Below are 20,792 nucleotides of genomic sequence, written 5' to 3' on the forward strand. Positions count from 1 at the left end.
CGGAAGGAAGGTTGGGCAATCCTACTTCCGTAGTGATACTGCCTCGGAAACCCAAGGAGGGGTCACTATGAGTCGGGGCCGACTCGACGGCACATAACAACAACAAACAACATAGTTAGAATGGACATGAGGACACATAACAATAGAATATGACCACAGGATGGCAGGGAGGTCTTGGAAATGAGAGGCAAGGGAAGTGGAAAGATCATCCGTGTGGAAATGAAATCATAAGGAATTATTGTTGTTTTTGGGTGCCATTGAGTCTATTTCAACCCACAGAGACCCTGTGTGGCAGAGTAGAACTGTTCCACACGGTTTTCAAGGCTTAATTCTTACTTTTCTGGAGCGGATCACAAGGTCTTTCTCCTGCAAGTGACAATCTTCTGGTAAGAAGGCGGGTGCTTAATCATTCCTTGCACCACCAAAAGAATAGTAATAGTATCAAAACCAAACTCACTGTCATCCAGTTGATTCCGACTCATAGTGACCCCTTGGTTTTCCAAGGTGGTGCATCATTACGGAAGTAGATTGCCCCATCTTCCTTCTGCAGAGGAGCTGGTGGATTTGAAAGGCCAAACTTCTGATTAGCTGTCAAATGCCTTAGGCATCATGCCACCAGAGCTCCCTCCTAATAATACAGAACAGGTAACTACAATTAAAATCACACTGGATCTCAAAGAGGGGTCCTTAGATTGGCATTGTCAACAAAGCCTGGTTACTTGTAGATTGCCCCATTGTCCTTTTGTGGAGCGGCTAGTGGTTTTGAACTGCCAACTTTCTGGTTAGCAGTCAAATGCCTTAGGCCTCATGCCACCAGAACTTCTTTGGTTACTTGTTAGAAACAAATTCTGGAGCGCCACCCAAATCTGTTGAATCAAACTCTGGGGGCTGGAAATGAGACCTTATAAACCAGGGCTTCCAACTGGTTGATTCCTGTAGGAGGCTCTGAGAATTTGTATTTTCACCCCAAATGTGGCGTAGTGCCTAAGGCATCTGACTGCTAACCAGAAGGCTGGCGGTTCAAATCCACCAGCTACTCTCCGGAAGGAAGGCTGGGCAATATACTTCAGTAGTGTTACAGCCTGGGAAACCCAAGGATGGGGTCACTAGGAGTCGGACCAATAGGTTTTTTTTTTTTTTTAATTATTGAATCAGAATCTACAGTTACAAAATTCCTAGGTGATTCTTTTAATTGCTGCAAACTGTTGTAACAAACTTTCCAGCTGATTCTAATGCACACTGAAGTTTGAGAACTACTTCTATGGTAGCACAGAAAGCAGCCAAGCTAATTCCTTAGGGAAGTAGCAAAAGTTTCGGAGAAGTACCACTTGAAACACACCTTAAAGATATTGCAAGGTTAAGCGGGCAAGGCATTCAAATTAAAGGGAGCGATATTTGTATAGAAAAGCTAGAATCGTGAAAAGGCCTAAGGCTCAAATGGATTATGTAAAAATGTAACAAAGTGTTAACTGTTAAATCAGAAGGAAGGCGTTAGTTTTTTAGAATCCTGATAAAACATCACAAACATCTTTCTGTTTTTCTACTTCATATTAGGCACAATATCGAGCGAGCTTGGAGTGAAAGTATAGCTGCCTTGGTATAACAGCTGATCTCTATAACTTATTAACGTTTTTAGGGCGACAGGAGCACAGGATCAAAGGAAGCTTCGACCTTTAATGACGTCGTTGAGCTCCCTAGACCCGCCCACCCCAGGTTTTTCCAACTCACAGCCCAGCTCGGGGGTTGCCGGGTGGTGGTGGCGGGGGCGGGGTTTGCGTCGTTCTGACGTCACTGAGGAGCGCCTGGTATACTCTGTTGGCGGCGGATTCAAACCGTCGGACTTGTGTCTCCTGACCTAAAGAATACTTAGAGTCCCTGGGTTTTTTTCCTTTCTCAGCCGGCGGAAGAGTTTGTGTCGTGCATGCCTACCTCGGAAGTTGAGGCAGCCAGTGCCTGAGGGGGAAAATGGCGTTTTCGACCACAGTCACCCGGAGACAGAAGATAAAGCGAAAGGCTCCTCGCGGCTTTTTGAAACGCGCCCTGAAGCGACAGAAGCCTCACCTTCGTCTGGAGACTAATGGTGACTTATTGGTAAGATTTCAGACCTCCTCGAGCTGGGAATGGGGCAGGAGAAGGTAGGGGAAATAAACCCCAGCCTTTGTTTCGCCCCCAGCGAATTTGTAGCCCTTTTAGGCCCACGTTTAAGGCGTTTCTAGCGATGACTAGGTAGGTTTGTCCCAGCCTGGCATGTCAGTTTGTATTCCTGAGACTTAGCTGCTCCAGGGACCGCTGAACTGCAGATATCTAGACCTTTAGAACAACATCTTCTCGACGGCAAATAACAACAACAACAACAACAGACTTTTAGAAAGGAGTTCTGGTAGCATAGTGCTTAAGGCACTTGACTGCTAACCAGAAGGCTGGCGGTTCAAACCCACCAGCCACTCCTCGGAAGGAAGGTTGGGCAAACTACTTCCGTAGTGGTGGTACTGCCTCGGAAACCCAAGGAGGGGTCACTATGAGTCGAGTCCGACTCCACGGCACATAACAACAACAACAGACCTTTAGAAAATACAGCTATGGGGCACATCAGCTTGAGAAAAGTGAGGTAAAATTCTCGCTTGTTTTGTGCCTTGGGTCGGCTTGGACTCATAGCGGCCCTACAACAGAACGGAACACTGCCGAGTCCCGCGCCATCCTCAAATTATTTGCTATGCTTAAGCCCATTGTTGCAGCCACTGTGCCAAGCTATCTCGTTAAGGGTCTTCCCCTTTTTCGCTGACCCTCTACTTTACCCAGTGTGATATCCTTGTTCTAACTCAAACCAAACTCGCTGCCATCGAGTCTGATCCGACTCTTAGCGACCCCTCCTTGGGTTTCCGGAGGCAGTATCTTACGGAAGTAGATCCTCCGATCTTCCCAGGAGTGGCGGTTGGTTTGATCCACCAGCCGTCTGATTAGCAGTCAGATACCTTACGCACTACGCTACCAGAGCTCCCATCCTTGTTGTAGCTTACAGGTTTTAAATATCACTGTTCGAGAAAGTTTCCCACTGTGCTTAGTGTACTTGGAAAGGGTATGGAAGAGACACTCTTTTAAAACTAGATTTTGGAGTTCTGGCTGGGTCATTTTTATTGAAGGATTGTAAAAGGCACTGCTGACATGCCTTTTAACCACTTCCTTCCTTCTCTCTTTTTACATTAACCAAACATATTTCCGTTTTCTACTTTAGGCTACTTATTAAAGACTCCTAAAAGTAGTGGCTAAGACACTTGCCTGCTAACCAGACAGCTGGTGGTTCAAACTCACCAGCCACTCCTCGGAAGGAAGGTTGGGCAATCCTACTTCCGTAGTGATACTGCCTCGGAAACCCAAGGAGGGGTCGCTATGAGTCAGGACTGACTCGACGGCACATAACAACAACAACAACAAAAAGTTTATTTGTAAATAAAATATTTTCAACTGTAAATTTATTTTCCTACACAAATAATAGAACATATTATTTTAGTTTCCAAGGAATATGTGTTCCAAGCATTCCTCTAAGTGAATGGGTACTACATGCCTGGGTTTAAACCAAAAGAGGCAGATCCTCCAGGAGATAAAGGTCAGGATTTGTGGTAGCAAGGTCATCATGCATAGAGTGTATGGGGAATGCATGTTTCCAGCTGTTTTTAAGATACATGTTTTTTTCTACCTCCTCTCTTCTCTGTCAGATTCTATGGAGTCAGCCCTGACTCATGGTGACACCCCATATGTGTCAGACTAGAACTGTGCCCCATAGGGATTTCAACTTTTTTTTTTTTTTTTTTTTGACGTAAACTGCCAGGCCTTTCTGTGAGGCACTTCTGTCTGCCCCCAGAGTACCCATGAGCAAGTGGGCTCCATGTTGCAGTAGGATCCAAGTGGCATGGGAAAGAAGGGGAGATGAAATTGGAATTCATCATTGATTGCCCTTGTAGTGATGGAAGAAAGGAAGTTCTTTCCGCGACCAGCTATTCCCAGGTGGTATGCTTGCCTTCTGTGGCTTTTATTAGTTCTCCTTTTCTGTCTTGTATGCCAGTCATCTACCCTGGTTTTTTGGCTTACGGTTTTACAAGTGTCACCGACACTTCATAATCTTACCCAGCAGATGTCCTACGTTATCCATGAACCTTTCTACAATTAATCCAATATGTTTTGATCTCTTACTTTTCACTTCTTCAGCAACAAGAGTACATTCTACAAGTTAGCTATTGGCACTCTTTTCTAGGAGTTTCATATATTTATGTTGTGTCCAGTGTGGTATATAGTTTCTTTAAGGGAAAGAACTATATCTTGTATTTCTTTTTTTTCTCCCATTGCCTTTAACACAAAAATTAAGCTACTTTTATGCTGCTTTTTGTATGTGATATTTCTTTTGCCAGAATATTTCCTCCCTCTGTTCCACTGTCAAAATCCAGTTTGAATGCCACTTGCTCAGTGAAGCCTTCCTTAATCTGTTTAAGAAGGATCAGTCTTAACTTTATCATTCATTTTGATATGTTTATTTCTAATTTCTTTGTGGTTTTGATTTTCCCACTAGACTGGGAACTTTGAATTGGAAACTTGATGTATTCCTGGTGTTTAGTGTAATAGTTGAGCATATAATTAATGTTGGATATGCTTGTTAATTACATGTGGATTGATTGTTGTCATTTCAAGCAGTTTATGCATAATTTCTTCTGTGTTGTTTTACAGTCTTGCACTGGGTTTTGTTATTTTGTTTGTTTTATGCCTTATTTGATTGTATATTTGATGTTACATGTGTGTATTAAGAAGCACTGGTGGTGTAGTGGTTAAGGCTTTTGACTGCTAACAAAAAAAAAAAAACCAAAAAACCAAACTCACTGCTGTTGAGTTGGATTTGACTCATAGTGACCCCTCCTTGGGTTTCTGAGGCAGTGTCTATACGGAAGTCCATTGCCCAATCTTTCTTCTAAGGAGTGGCTGGTGGGTTTGAACTGCCAGCCTTATGGTTAGCCATCTAATGCCTTAGGCACTATGCCACCAGGGCTTCTAAAGGCAGCTCAAATCCACCAGCCCCTCCTCAGGAGTCAGATGTGACAGTGTGCTTCCGTAGAGGTTACTGTGAGGCAGTTCTGCTCTGTCCTGTAGGGTGACTATGAGTTGGAATCTACTCAAGCACCATGGGTTTGGTTTTAGTGATTATATATTGAGCAATGTGCTAAAATTTAGTCATTGCAGTATATGAAGCAAGGATATGTAAGACAGACCAAAAGCATAGGCATTAACATTATTGTAAATTATTATGATACATTAAAACTTTTGTAGGATTCTTTATTATATAAGAAATATTACTACTTTATATATTATAAATTTGACTTTATGTAATTTTAAATTTCGATAAAATTTATAATAGCGTATTAACTGTATTTTAGACTAATTATTTCTTCTACAAATTAAGCTGTAAGATTTTTTGACTAGATATGTAAGTTGAAAATTTCTTTATTTAATCTAAGATGGACTTAAGTAAAACAAATTCTGTATAGCATTAAATAAGACTTAAGTGACTTAACAACAATAATTAAATTTATTATTTAAATAGTATAACTACCACTTCTTGGGGTAAGATGGGGGAATAGGCAGAAAGACTGCCCTCTTCACCAAAGAAAAGGGGAACCAATTAACACAAATACAGAAGATAATCCTGGATCCCCGAGCTTTGAAGGGAAGGATATAGAAGTGGGTTAAACTCCAACTAGCAGAAGAAGTTGCATGAAAACACCAAAAAAAGGAGACATATGGAGCTGCAGTCTGGCAGCTATCCTGATACTACAGACAGCTTGGATATTGCCGAGTGGCGGTAGGACCTAAGAATTAACCTAAAAATCAGCCCTGCTAGCCAGGGACTGCACAGAGGACTGCTCTGGTGACTGGTGAATAAAAGAGGGGAGCAGCTAAGAGGAAGGTGGGCTGAGCTGTGGACTTTTGCCTGTCCGGAGGGTACAGTCATTTTGAATGTTTACAAGCGGTTTGACCATTTTGGATATTTAAAGCAACAGCATTCTCCCAGATTCCAGGGACTTAAGAACAAGATCCACTTGCCAGAAACCATAAGGACATTCTGGACACGGATGATTGGAAAGGTGCGACATTCCCCTTGTTACTCTTATATCCCGCACCCTTTTGGTGAACGGAGGTGCAACCATCCCTAACTCCCACCCACCTTCTAGGGCAGCAGGAATTCCATCCCAGTCTCTGTGCTCGCATGGAAGCTAAGTGCCCTGCCCCACCCTGCCCCAATAAGTTTTTCTTTTTTTTTAGTTTGTTTGATTTTGTCTGTTTTAAAACAGCTATTATTATTACTACTTTTGTCTTTTTTTATTATTATTCTTTATGGTTCCCTACCCCCGTTCTAGTTTTCAGCTTCTTCTCTCTGTTTCTGGTTGCAATATTTTCTTTTCTTTCTCATGGTTAACCCCATTCCTTGTTTTTATTTTTGCGTTTTTCCTGTTTTTTTCTTCATTATTCTCCTTCTGTACCTTTTTTCTCTTATTGCCCTCTCCCCAGATATTACGGGTCTTTTTTATCCTCCTTTTTTTTCCCTTTTTTCGTTTTTTGGTTACTGGTCCGGTATGATTACACAGTGTGTTTTTTGTCCATTTGCTTTTACTTTTTTGATGGTTATTCAGTTGTTATTTTTGACTAACTGAGTGGGAGACAGCAACAGTCTTCATATGACACAACTACACCCACAGCTCCTCGCCTACTGCAGCTTCACTTACTGAGAGGCACTACTTCCTTCTCTACCAACAGGCCAACAATAAACAACCACCAAGAAGAGCTTGACTCACCCTTAGCTGCTTTTTACAAACAGTTAACAGAGATCTAAATACAACAATGTCACAGTGTCTTGGAGACAATAGACCATCACAGTCCACACAATGAAACAAGATAAAGTGGTAGAAACAAGCAAGCTGGATACAGACCCAGAACACATCCCTGAGGAAGAAGCAGCATTGGAACTCCCTGATAAGGAATTCAAAAGAATTATATTTAGATATCTTCAAAGGATTGAGAGACAGATCAAGGAAAACACAGACAAAATCCTAGGAGAATTTCAGGAAAAAAAATACAAGAAAATGACAAAATAAATGAAAAATTAGAAATGATTCAAAATCTACAGATAGAAATCCAGAAGATTAATACTAAATTGTCAGAAATGGATAATACATTGAATGAGCAAAGGAGTAGAATTGAATCAATGGAAGACAGAATTAATAAGATTGAAGACAAATACCTGAATGCTTCTTTGGAGAGGGATCAATCAGAAAAGGGATCAAAACAAAATGAAGAAAGCCTGAGGTTCATGTGGGATACCATCAAAAGGAATAACATATGTGTCATTGGAATTTCAGAACAGGAAGAGAAAAATAAAACCACTGAGAAAACTGTGCAAGATTTGTTGGAGGAGAACTTCCTTGATATGAGGAAGGATGAGAATATATCCATTCAGGAAGTCTAACAAACCCCAATCAGGATAGACCCCAAAAGAAAATCACCAGGACATGTCATCATCAAACTCATCAAAACCAAAGACAAAGACAGAATCCTGAAAGCAGCATGGGAAAAACAAAAAGTTACAAAGGACAACCAGTAAGAATAAGCTCTGATTTCTCAGCAAAAACCATGCAAGCAAGAAGGCAACAGGGATGGTACATATAAAATCATGAAAGAGAAAAATTGAGAACCTTCAAATAGATCCATCAACCTATGGTCAGCTGATCTTTGACAAAGGGCCAAAATCCATTCAATGGGGAAGAGAATGTTTGTTTAACAAATGGTGCTGGCAAAACTGGGTATCCATTTGCAGAAAAATGAAACAAGATCTGTACCTCACACTATACACAAAAACTAACTCCAGATGGATCAAAGACTTAAATGTGAAACCTAAAACTATAAAGTTCCTCAAGGAAAAGGTAGGGGCAGATTTAGGGACCTTAATATGTGGCATAAATAGACTATCAAGCATAACCCAAAATGCACAAACACCAGTAGAGAAACTAGATGAATGGGACCTTCTAAAAATTAAATTTTTATGTGTTTCCAAAGACTTCTCCAAAAGAGTAAGAGAGAACCTATAGATTGGGAAAAAATATCTGGCAATGGCATACCTGACAAGGGACTTATCTCTAGAATTTAAAGAAAACTTCAACATCTCAATAACAAAAAGACAAATAATCCAATTAAAAATTGGGCAGAAGACAAGAATAGACACTTCACCAAGGTGGATATTCAGGTGGTCAACAAACGTGAAAAAATGCTCACAATCATTAACCATTAGAGAGATGCAAATCAAAACGACAATGAGATACCGTCTTGCCCCAGTAGTAGTAGCATAGTTCAACAAGACAGAAAATAACAAATGCTGGCGAGGATGTGGAGAGATTGGGACTTATACACTGCTAGTGGGACTGTAAAATGGTGCAACCACTGTGGAAAGCAGTATGGCGATTCCTTAAAAAGTTTGTATTAGAAATACCATTTGACCCAGCCATTCCATTACTAGGTATATATATATATCCTGAAAAAGTGAGAATCATGACAAGAACAGACATATGCACACCCATGTTCATCGCAGCACTATTTATAGTAGCCAAAAGATGGAAACAACCTAGATATCCATCAACTGAGGAGTGGATAACCAAACTATGGTACATACGCTCAATGGATTACTATGCAACCCTAAAGAGTGATGTAGAATCTGCAAAACAACACATAACGTGGATGAACTTCGAGGACATTATACTGAGTGAAATAAGTCAGTCACAGAAAGACAAATACTATATTAGTCTGTTATTGTAAAAGTCAAGGAAAGGTTTATCTATGGAAGGAGATTTTCTTTGTTGGTTACAAGGAGTGGGACAGGAGGGGAGGGAACACTGTAAGATAGGTCGAGATAAGTATTGATTTGAGTGAAGAGAAGCACAATGTACCAAATGTGAGTAATCATGATGGTGGCATTGAGGAAGAAGAGGAAGACTGGAAGGTTGAGACAACAAAGATGAACCCTTTTGCACATGTAGTACTGCGTTGTCAGTGAAGGAAAACATGGGTATACGGTTGGATAGATGGGTGGACAGGCTTAACTATTAGGCATGTCTACACATGGGGGAGTATGCCCAAGACCATTGTATGGGGTTGGCAGACAGTGGTTCTACAAGTGTATTTGTGTGTTCTGTAAGAATTTCCAGCGGTATGGTAGAGCTGACAAGGGACAAGGTTGTAGTTACTTCTTGGTCACAGCCAGCTACCCAGAGGGAGTAGTAGTTGAACCTGTGGACTCGGGACCATAGTCACAGGGGACATCAAGCTCAATTGACATAACTTGCTACACTGTTCTACATCCTACTTTGGCAAGTAGCAACTCTTAAAAACTTGCAAGCAGCCATCTAGATGCAATGATGAGTCTCTCTTCATCCAGAGCAAAGAAGAATGAAGAAAACCAAAGATTCTTGGAAAGAATTAGTCCTAGCGACTGGTACACCATGCGATCTGTAGCGCAAACGACTGAGACCAGAAGAACTAGATGGTGCCTGGCTACCATTGTCAGCCACTCTGAGGGAGATCTATGTAGGAGATTCTGGATAGAGAGGGAGAACAATGTGGGACAAAACTCAAACTCATTTGGGGAAAAAAAAAAGGGAGACCAGGTTTGTTGATCTGTTAGAGCCTGGTGGTACCACTGAGCCTGTGGCCCCTAGGTGCCCTTCAGGTCTGAAATTGAACCCACACCTATGGCTTTCAGCCAAACAAAAGACAGGCATATGAATTGAGCACTTACCTGAGGTAGATACATTCCTTGGAGAGAACAATCATGGGAGAAAGTAGGGCTGTTTATGCACAGGGAGACAACTCTCAGGGGGTAGGAGTGCATGGAGGGATAGACACAGGAAAGAGGTTACTCTAGGGAGGAAGTGGGAAGGGAGCTGTTGCTTTGGGGTAAATTGTCATCAATGTCATGAGACAAAGTATATGTGAACTGCTGTATGGAAAGTGAATTTGCTCTGTAAATTTTCACCCAAATCACAATTTAAAAAAAAAAATACTATAACTACCATAATTATTTACATTTTGAGTAAGTTTGGGGATCCTTTCAGTTTAAAAGTCATTATTTTGGAGCTTCAGTGTTTGTGTTTAAAAATCCTTTTAAATTTTCTCCTTTAAAGGTTCACCTGAACTGTTTACTGTTTGTTCATCGATTAGCAGAAGAGTCCAGAGTAAATGCTTGTGAGAATAAGTGTGGAATTATTAAAAAGGAGCATGTCCTGGCAGCAGCAAAGGTAAAAATCTGAATTTCTTTTCTTGAACAAGAATTAACATCTTTTCTTAAAGAGGAATTAACTTCAAAATACCACCTGTTCATATTTGGATTCCTTATTCAGATTGGTTGACTGAGTTGAAACTTGACTTTTTATGTGACTGGATTTTAATTATGTAGTTAGATTTTTTTCACTATATGCATATTATGGTTTTCTGATAGAAAAATTAATAGCCACTGATATACCACGGTTTAGGGAGAAATTAACCTTTGCATAATTAATCTGTGGGATAATAACCTGTTTAACCCATTGTCAACTCATAGAGACCCTATAAAACAGAATGGAACTGCCCCTAGAGTTTCCAAGGCTGTAATCATTAGGAGCAGACTGCCACAGTTATCTCCTGAACTGACAATAGCCAGGCACTTAACTACTGCACCACCATGATTCCTTGTGAGATTTGGAGGCTGTATATAGCAGGGAAGACGTAACACCTTGAAATTACCAAAATTTACTTTGTTCTTGATTTTAAATCATTCTAATTACTTAGTTAATTTTGTAATTTTCTATCTTTCTGTGATATTTCAGTGACTTGTGAATCAAATTTCTTATGTAAGTAGAGAAGACTGCTTCTTACTAATATTTCTATGTAATATAAGGGTATGAAGCTTAGGGCACAGTTTATTATATGTGTTCCTGAGAACAGTAATTCCAAGAGATGTTAATAGGTGGGCCCATCACAAAAAACCGTGATCAGATAAATGTAGGTAACCTAAGATGCTACATCCTTCTTAAATAGTTACAATACATACTAGTATGAAAAGTTATAAGAACTGTAGTAATTAAAAAAATATATATATATCTCTGCTTAACTCAGCATTTTGTAAATTTATTTGAGTATATATTTCTTTCATTTGAAATAGCCATATCAGCATCCTAAAGAACAAAGAGCCCTGGTGGCATAATGATTAAGTATGTGACTGCTAACTGAAAGGTTGGTGGTTCTAACCCATTCCATAGGAGATAGACCTGGTAATCTGCTCTTATAAAGATTACATCCAAGAAAACCCTATGGGGCAGTTCTATTCTGTCATATGGAGTCACTGTGAGTTGACAGCACCTCTGTGGAAGTCTAGGAATGTGTATGCCTTGACACTTTTTAGGGGCTTCATATTCTGTTAATGTTACAAACATTTCCACAAGTTTCTAACCTATTAAGGTCATGTGGTAGTTAAGGTTATGTGTCAACTTAGCTGGGCCTGGTTTTGAGTGGCTGGGCAGCTGGATGTAGTATTCCCCATGATGAGACTAGTATTCAACTCCATGGTGGAATCTACTGTGAGCAGCTGAGTAGCTGCTTTAGGGATATGGTCTGCTTCCAGTATATAAGAAGCAACTCTGAGGAAAGTCTCTGGCTTGGCATACTTGAATCCTGCATGTAGCTGAGTCATTATTCAGCAGCCTGCCATGTTGTCTCCTGATCTTGGGACTCTTAATGGACTTGAGTTAACAGCCTGCTGTGTGGTTTGGTGTAACATTGGGACTGTGGTTTTTTACTTGTTGACCTTGGGTTTGTCAGCTTCATTGGGCCAGGAGCCAAGAGACAGAGCTGAAGCCCAAGATCAAGGTGCTTTCACCCAGCCTCTAGAGCCTGGCACTTTGAACTCAGACTTCTAGCCTCCAAAACTGTAAGAGAATAAACTCCTGCTTGTTAAAGCCATCTACTTGTGCTATTTCTGTAGAGTAGCATGAAGTAACAAAACTAGATCAGGGACAGTATTTTATTTCTGGTAAAATAAGGTATATGAGCCTGAAAAGTGGGTTTACATGTGTTTTAAATTTAGGGTTTGTTTGTTTTTAGGAGTGCTGGTGATGTTGTGGTTAAAGTGCTAGACTGCTAACCCAGAGATTGGCAGTTTGAACCCACTGGCTGCTCTGCAGAAGAAAGATGTGGCTCTCTGCTTCTGTAAAGATTACAGCCTTGGAAACCCTATAGGGCAGTTCTTTTATGTCGTCTAAGGTTGCTATCAGTTAGAATTGATTTGATGGCAACGATTTTGGTTTTGGTTTGGTTGTTCTTATTGGTAAACTATAGGCATACTTACGTAAAGTAATAAGTTCTTTAAAAAGTTCTTGAGATATTCTGGCCTAATGCTCCAGCCTTTTTACAAAAAAAAAAGATCTTTTGTTTTATTTCTTCCGTGGGCTATATTATTTTAGAAATTACCACCTAACAAGGTATTCACCATAAAATGACTCTAGGTCCCAAAATTGACAAAATTCTGGGCATAATATAAGAAATTTGATACTGCAGTGGATTTGTACTGCTTTATATGTGTTAAAGGAGCCCTAGTGGAGCAACATTTAAGTGCTCAGTTGCTAACCAAAAATGAAAGTAGATTTGGAGAATCTAGGTAAGTTTTATATTCATTGAGAAAAGTTCAGAGAAGGTCATTTATAAGGCAGAATATTCCCTAATCACCTTCCAAATTGAGTTTTGCCTGTATGCACATAGAACTCTTTAACATTTTGTTGAAGATTTGCTTGATTTGCCATAGATAAAATATTTGCGATTGGTGTAATAGGAGTCTTCTTTTATTTCTCTTCTCAGGTAATTCTAAAGAAGAGCAGAGGTTAGAAGTCAAAGAGAACATTCTTGAAAACTATTTGATTTATGATTTTAGGTGGTAACAGGAGGTGAAACTACTTTTACATATCTATTAATATTGTGGATATTTGTATATTTTTTACAGATACTGAAATATTTCAAGTAAACATATAAAATTATTTAAACATTTTGACGTATTATGTCTTATTTATTTTAAGTAGTCTCTTTGATTTTTGTTTCCATTTTGTTGCTGTTGCACCTGTTTTCCTTTTAAAGCTGAAATATTAGTATGCCTTCTTCTCATCAATTACCTGATATGTCACACTTAAAATAGTAAAAACTCTTTCTGACTATTTTGTATGTTAACAATGTACGTCTGGCAGTAACTAACTCTTGAGGTGTAAAGGGAGAGTGACGTTGGCTATGATGGTTAAGGTTATATGTCAGATTGGCTGGGCCATGAGTCTCAGTGTTTTGGCAGTTATGTAATGATGTAGTCATCCTCCATTTTGTGATCTGATGTGGTTTCCCTGCATTTTCACGTAATGCTGATATTCTCATAATATTCTGGTCTTTGGAACATAACCATGACGATAAGTGAGTAGTGCACATACCTTGAAAAGGTATTATTCTTAGAATTAAGTGTATCCATATGTTTAGATTTGGGAACTCTGGTGGCGTAGTGCCTAAGGCACTTCACTGCTAACCAGAAGGCTGGCGGTTCAAACCCACCAGCCACTCCTCAGAAGAAAGATGGGGCAATCTAATTCTGTAGTGATACTGCCTTGGAAACCCAGGGAGGGGTTGCTATGATTTGGGGCTGACTCGACGGCACGTAACAACAACAACAATATGTTTAGATATAGCCATAACTGGCTATAGAGTTGTTATTTGAAGAAAGATAACATGAAACCGTATCTAGATATACTTTAAGTATTAGTTTTGCTAATGCTTTCACAGAAGCAGTGCCATCTAAGACTTTTATGTTCTTACAATAATGATAAACTTTCTCAATTTAAGATTGTATATCAGCAAAGTTTTTCCAAAACCTGGTTTTAAAAATAACTCCTTTCTCCCATCCTAAATCAAAAGGTGGAAGATATGGAAGCAAACAGACTTAATAGATGGGTATTTTTTTTTTACCCCCTAAGGAGTCCTTTGGGAGCTCTGGTAGCATAGTGCCTAAAGCACTTGACTGCTAACCAGAAGGCTGGCAGTTCAAACCTACCAGCCACTCCTCGGAAGGAAGACGGAGCAATCTACTTCCGTAGTGATACTGCCTTGGAAACCCAAGGAGGGGTCGCTATGAGTCAGGTCTGACTTGACGGCACATGACAACAACAACAACGAGTCCTTTAGATATTTATTATATATCAAATGCTGTGGTTTTAAAAAATATTTTTAATTTTTAAATAATTATAGAGCCACATGAAGTTGAAAAGATAGTACTGAGAGATTAGTTTCAGCCAGTGGTTATACCTTCCATAATTATAGTACAATGTCAAAACCAGGAATTTGACATTGGTACAATTAGTATGTAGTTCTCTGCCATTTTATCACACATGTAGATTCTTGTAACTACTACTACAATCAAGATACAGAACTATTCTATTAATACAAAGATTTTACTTGTGCTTTTATAGTTATACTCAGTACCCTCTGGCACCCTGGCCACCATCCCTAACCCCTGGAAACCACTAATCTTTCTCTAGTTTTGTCATTTTGGTATTATTGTAAATGTAATCATACAGGGTATAACTTTTTCAAACACTTTTTTCACTTAGCATAATGCCCTTGAGAGCCATCCCATGGTTGTTACATGTATCAATAGCTTGTTCTTTTTTTTTTATTGAGTAGTAGTATTTCATAGTATAGATGTTCCACAGTTTATATAACTATATAAACTATATAAACAATGTATATAATTATATATTTTATATTCCTCTTGAAGATTATTCTGGATATTTCCAGTTTGGGACCATAGCAAATAAAGCTTCTATGAACCACAATGCACAGGTTTTTGTGTGGAGCTCAGTTTTTGTTTCTCTAGGATAAATGCCTGGGAGTGCTGTTACTGGCTTGTATGGTATTCACTTAATTTTACAATTCATTTTTTCATTTTTTTTATTCCTCCTTCATTAAGATAAACTCACTGCCCCCTGATGTTTGCAAATGTTTCTTATTTTGAGTTGTGGAAATGAAGGTCTCAAAAGCTTTATTCCATTCACATTATTAAAGTCAACTTTACTTTGAGTAGGCAGCTTTTCCCCAGTCATCCCTTCAACTGGAGGGCCTCATCTTCCAGCACTATATCAGACAATGTTCCACTGCTATTCATGAGGTTTTCAGTAGCCCAGTTTTTTCAGTAGACCCCATCTTCTTCCTAGTCTGTCTTAGTCTGGAAACTGCTGAAACCTGTCCATCATGGGTGACCCAGTTAATATTTGAAATAATTCGTGGCATAGCTTCTAGCATCATAAAAGCCACCACAGTATGACAAACTGACAGACAAGTCAGTGCCACATCAAAGACACTCACAATTGGACCGATAAGCAGCATCATGATAAATTGAGAAGATACTGAAGTTATCAAGGATTTCATTTTACTTGAATCCATAAACAACACCCATGACAACAAAAATCAAAAAATCAAACAATGTATTGCATTGGGCAAATGTACTGCAAAAGACATTTTTCAGTGCTATAAAGGAAAGATGTCACTTTGAGCAAAGGTGTCACCTCAGCAAGGCCATGGTATTTTCAGTACCTCATATGCATGTGAAAGTTGGGCAATGAAAATGTAAAACAGAAGAATTGATGTATTTGAACTGTGGTGTTGGCAAATATTGACTATATTATGGACTGCCTGAGAATGAACAAATCTGATGGGAAAAGGTAATGCAAGAATATGCAAAGAGTCTGAACCAGCTCTCAGACACCTAACAACCAAAACACTGCTGCTGAGTTCCCTATCTAATCTTTTGAGTTGCTGTTATCAATTTGATTCCACACAGATAGGATCTTCAATGAGCATGATGCACAAGGCAGACATTTTTTTTTTTTTTTTAAGTGAAGCTAAAATATTTGGTTTTAAGACATCGGGGGATATTTTTGGTTAAAGATTTAAAGATTATCTCAGGGCAATAGCTTTAAAGGTTCATCCAACCTCTGGATCGATTGGGTTCCCTATCTTTATAATACCCAATTTCCTTTCTCTCTCCTGCATATATTTGGAAATAAGTTCCCATACAGATTTTTGAAAAACAAGTTAGATTAAGATAATGTATTGAATCAACATAGGGAGAAAATGGTTTAAATGTTTTGGTCACAGAAAAAAGATCTAGTGATGTTGTATTATCTTACAGAAGGGTGCATCAGTTTATAAGCAAACAAATTCAAAAACAATTGTAGTAACAAGGTTACAACATCCTGAATAGGGATTGAATTGATAAAGTCAGATTTTTGGCTGGAATTTAAATGTTTATTGCTTCAAACTTTCTAGAGATCATGAAGTAGAGTAAGGAGCAATGGAGAAGGAAAATTACGCAGAGCTGAGTGAAAGGAGGAGACAAGCTAACCATTTAACTAAATTAAATAAATATACCTTGGACTGCCAGAAGAATGAGCAAATCTATGCTGGAAGAAGAGAAGCCGGACTGCTCCTTGGAAGCAAGAATGGCCAGACTTCATCTCACCTACTTTGGTCATGTTGTCAGAAAGAACTATTCCCTGGAGAAGGATATCATGCTTGGTGAAGTGGAGTGTCAACAACAAAGAGGAAGGCCTTCAACGAGTAGATTGACACAGTGGCTGCAATGATAGGCTTAGGTTACATATAGCAAGTACTATGAGGCTGGCACAGGACCAGGCAGTGTTTCGTTGTGTTGTATATAGAGTCTCTATGAGTTGGAGCTGACTTGATGGCATCTCATAACAACAATTCTATAAATATTGTAAACAGATGGCAGAGAAAATTAAAATGGAATTTTGTCCTTTTACATATTTCTAGGAATTTATGTGAGTTGAGACTAAACTACAAGTGGAATATCACAATATGGAGAAAAATAATGTTATCCATGTATAAAAATATGTGCTAATGATATAAGGAAGCTATTCTAAAGCTACTGTTTAAGGACTTCAATAGCTAATTAAGCAGAAAAACATGTCTTCTGAATTGTGGCCCACAAATCAGTAAATGAAAATGAACATTTTTATGTTTTGTGACATTTTTTTTTTCCTCTTGTTTTGTGGGTGATGAAATTCCTTAATTGTGAAGTCTGGATTCCTGATTAAGCACTGTGTTCTTAGTGAGCTTTTAAATCAAATTTTATCTCTTGAGTTTTAAAAGGTAAGGTTGCCAGGATTTAACAGGGAAGGAAAAATTTATTCCTACTGGCATTAAAGTTTAAGATTTTACAGTTGTGGAGACTTCCAGTATGAAGGAGGAATAGGCAGACAAGCGACACAGACCCTCTTCAACAAAGAAAAGAAGAACCAATTGACAGAGATACAGAAGATAATCCTGGAGCCCTGAGCTTTGAAAGGGACTATACAGAAGTGGATTAAGCACCAACTAGTGGAAAAACCTGAACAAAAACTGAGTACAGAAACATTCGGAGCTGCGGACTGTCAGCTATTCTGACAGGACCAACAGCCTGAATATTTCCAAGTGGTGTTGGGACCTGAGAATTGACTTACGGATCAGCCCTGGTCACCAAGGGCTGCAGGGATGACTGTGCTAGTGGCCTATGACTAGGAAGGGAAACAGCAAGGAGGGAGACAACCTGAGCTGTTGACTTTCCGCTGTCCAGAGGGTGCAGCCATTTTGGCTATTTACATGCGGCAGGCATTCTGGATATTTAAAGTGACTAAGGGTGCAGCCATTTTGAATCTTTACAAGTGGCAGCCATTTTGGATTTTGAAATGATAGCATTCTCATTTGGATTCCAGGTACCTAAGAATGGGCTCTGTTTGCCAAGGTCGGCAGGGATGTACAAGAGGCTGACAACAGGAAAGGAGACATGTGGTGAGTGTATAAGTGCTTTCAACTAGTGAATAGAGGAGCACAGTACCTTGCTTGCATAGATAACATACAAACAAAACAATGAAAAAAATTATAGGCAAGTCACTCCAACATACAATCACCAATTAAATATATACAAAAAAACATCACAATGCCTTGGAGACAACAGAGCATCACAGTACCCACAAAGAAGCAAGATAAAGCAGGAGAAACAAGAGACCAGGATACAGACCCAAAACACATCCCTGAGGAAGATGCAGCATTGGAAATCCCTGATAAGGAATTCAAAAGAATTATATTTAGGTATCTTCAATGAATTGAGAGACAGATAAAGGAAAACACAGAAAACCCTAGAAAAAAATTTGAAAGACAATACAAGAATAAAATTACAAAATAAATTAAAAATTAGAAATAATACAAAATCTACACACAGAAATCCAGAAGAATAATACTAAATTTTCAGAAATAGATAAGACATTGAATAGGCAAAGGGGCAGAATTGCATCAGTGGAAGACAGAATTAGGGAGATTGAAGGCAAGTACCGGAACACTTGTTTGGAAAGGGATAAATCAGAAAAAAGATCAAAACAAAATGAAGAAAGCCTAAGGTTCATGTGGGATACTACCATCAAAAGTAATAACCTATGTGTAATTGGAATTCCAGAACAGGAAGAAACATAAAACCACAGAGAAAATTGTTGAAGATTTGTTGGAAGAGAATTTTCCTGTGCAGTGCAGTAAATTACTTAGTATGGCTTTTCTACCCATAAGTCATTGTAAACTCAGTGGTGGAATGAGCAACTGAGGAGCTCCTGATTGTAAATGTTATCTACCTGGGCTTTTCTGTTGAGCGTGGCACAATGCAATGTTATGGGAGGTTCACTCTCAGGTGCTTAGAATTCTGTTGTTATGATTGGTTGGTTTTGCCACTCTGCCAAGCTCAAAAGGAGGCCTCCTAGAGGCAGAACTCTCTCTGACTGCTGGTTGAGGAAGATGTGCTGCTGAAAGAGACACACACCCTGGAAAGAGACACGTGCTGCTGGAAAAGAGACACAAGAGACATGCATTGCTGAGTAAGACACTGAGGGACATGCACTGCTGGGGGAGAGACTGTGAGAGACTTGGCTGAGAGATGGAGGGCTGGGAGCGAGACTTGAGTGTTTTTCCTGAACTTGAATTGTAGCCTGGTGCTTCCCTAATAAACTCCATAATCTGTGAGTTCTGTGTGGCCACTGCAGCGAATTATCGAACTCAGGAGAGAGGTGGTGGGTGCTTTGGGAGGAACAGTTGGTGAAAGGGCTGGAGGGAGGCAGCATGTCTGGCCTTGCAGTAATAGGCCTTGTGCTATTGATGGTGATTCTGCCTTCCTCTTGTGGGATTAGAGGAGGTCAGAACATGTAGCCTCCTTGCTGTTTTTGTATCCTGATATGAAAGATGAGAATATATCCATTCATGAAGTCCAACGAACCCCAAACAGGATGTTGTTGTTAGGTGCTGTCAAGTTGTTTCCACTCATAGTGACCCCCATGCACAGCAGGACGAAACACTGCCCAATCCCGTGCCAGCTCTATGATCCCTGCTATACTTGAGCCCATCATCTCAGCCACCATGTCAATCCATCTCATTGAAGGCCTCCCCCTCTTTCATCAACCCTCCACCCTACCAAGTATGACATCCTTCACCAGGGAATGGTCCCTCCTGACAACATGACCAAAATAGGTGAGACGAAGTCTGGCCATTCTCGCTTCCAAAGAGACTTTTGGGTGCACTTCCTCCAGGACAGATCTGTTAATTCTTTTAGCAGTCCATGGTACTTTCAGCATTCTTCGCCAGCACAACTCAAAAGCATCAACTCTCTTTCGGTCTTCCTTATTCATTGTCTAGCTCTCACGTGCATACAAGGCGATTGGAAATATGGCTTGTGTCAGGCGCACCCTAGTCTTCGAGGAGACATCCTTGGTCCTCAGCACTTGTAACAGTTCCTTTGTGGTTGACTTTCCCAATGCTACACATCATCTAATGTCCTGACTGCTGCTTCCATTGGCATCAATTGTAGAACGAAGCAACATGAAACAGGATAGACAGGATAGACATCCAAACAGGATAGACCCCAAAAGAAAATCATCCAGACATATCATCATCAAACTTACCGAAACCAAAGACGAAGAAAGAATCATGAGAGCAGCACGGGAAAAACAAAAAGTTACCTACAAGGGGCAACCAATAAGACTAAGCTCGGGTTTCTTGACAGAAACCATGCAAGCAAGAAGGCAGTGGAATGGTATATATAAAACACTGAAAGAGAAAAATTTCCAATGAAGAATTATGTACCCAGCAAAACTGTCCCTCAAATATGACGGTGAAATTAGGACATTTCCAGATAAGTAGAAATTAAGGGAATTTGTTAAAACCAGACCAATTTTACAAAAGATGCTAAAGGGAGCCCTCTGGACAGAGAAGCAACAACAGCCAACAACAACTGACCGTTAACACATGAAACCAACCCAGCTATGGAAGTATCTAGAGTAAAGAAGTTTACAAGATTGTAAACAGGGAACCAGAGACATCAATTGACAAATGAGGACAACTACAAACCAAAAAGAGGGAAAAAACTCTGTCATTACAGAATGTCTAGATGGTAGGGAAGTCAAGACAACTAGATAGAACAAACTTTTCTAAATTTGGGAAGAAAACTATAAATCACAGGGTAACCTCAAAGAAAAATGATAAACCTTCACATCAAAAAAGAGGAACAGCATAAATATTCAGCAAATACTAAAACAATAGCAATGAAGGAAGTGATAACAAGATTCATAAACAAAACGAGCTCAGCATAGAAAATTATATGGAACAAAGAAATC

General features: G+C 39.5%; 1 protein-coding gene across 1 annotated transcript; it reads left to right on the forward strand.

The window, feature by feature from the left end:
* Positions 1-1,965: 1,965 nt before the first annotated feature.
* On the forward strand, positions 1,966-12,939 carry CENPW (centromere protein W). The gene is made up of 3 exons (XM_007946595.1): positions 1,966-2,091; positions 10,209-10,322; positions 12,913-12,939. The coding sequence occupies exons 1-3, from the start codon at positions 1,966-1,968 to the stop codon at positions 12,937-12,939; spliced, it is 267 nt and encodes an 88-aa protein (XP_007944786.1).
* The last annotated feature ends 7,853 nt before the right edge of the window (positions 12,940-20,792 follow it).

The sequence above is a fragment of the Orycteropus afer genome, unplaced genomic scaffold (genome assembly GCF_000298275.1).
Source record: "Orycteropus afer afer isolate SDZICR_OR568_19922 unplaced genomic scaffold, OryAfe1.0 scaffold00167, whole genome shotgun sequence".
Taxonomy (NCBI): Eukaryota; Metazoa; Chordata; class Mammalia; order Tubulidentata; family Orycteropodidae; genus Orycteropus; species Orycteropus afer.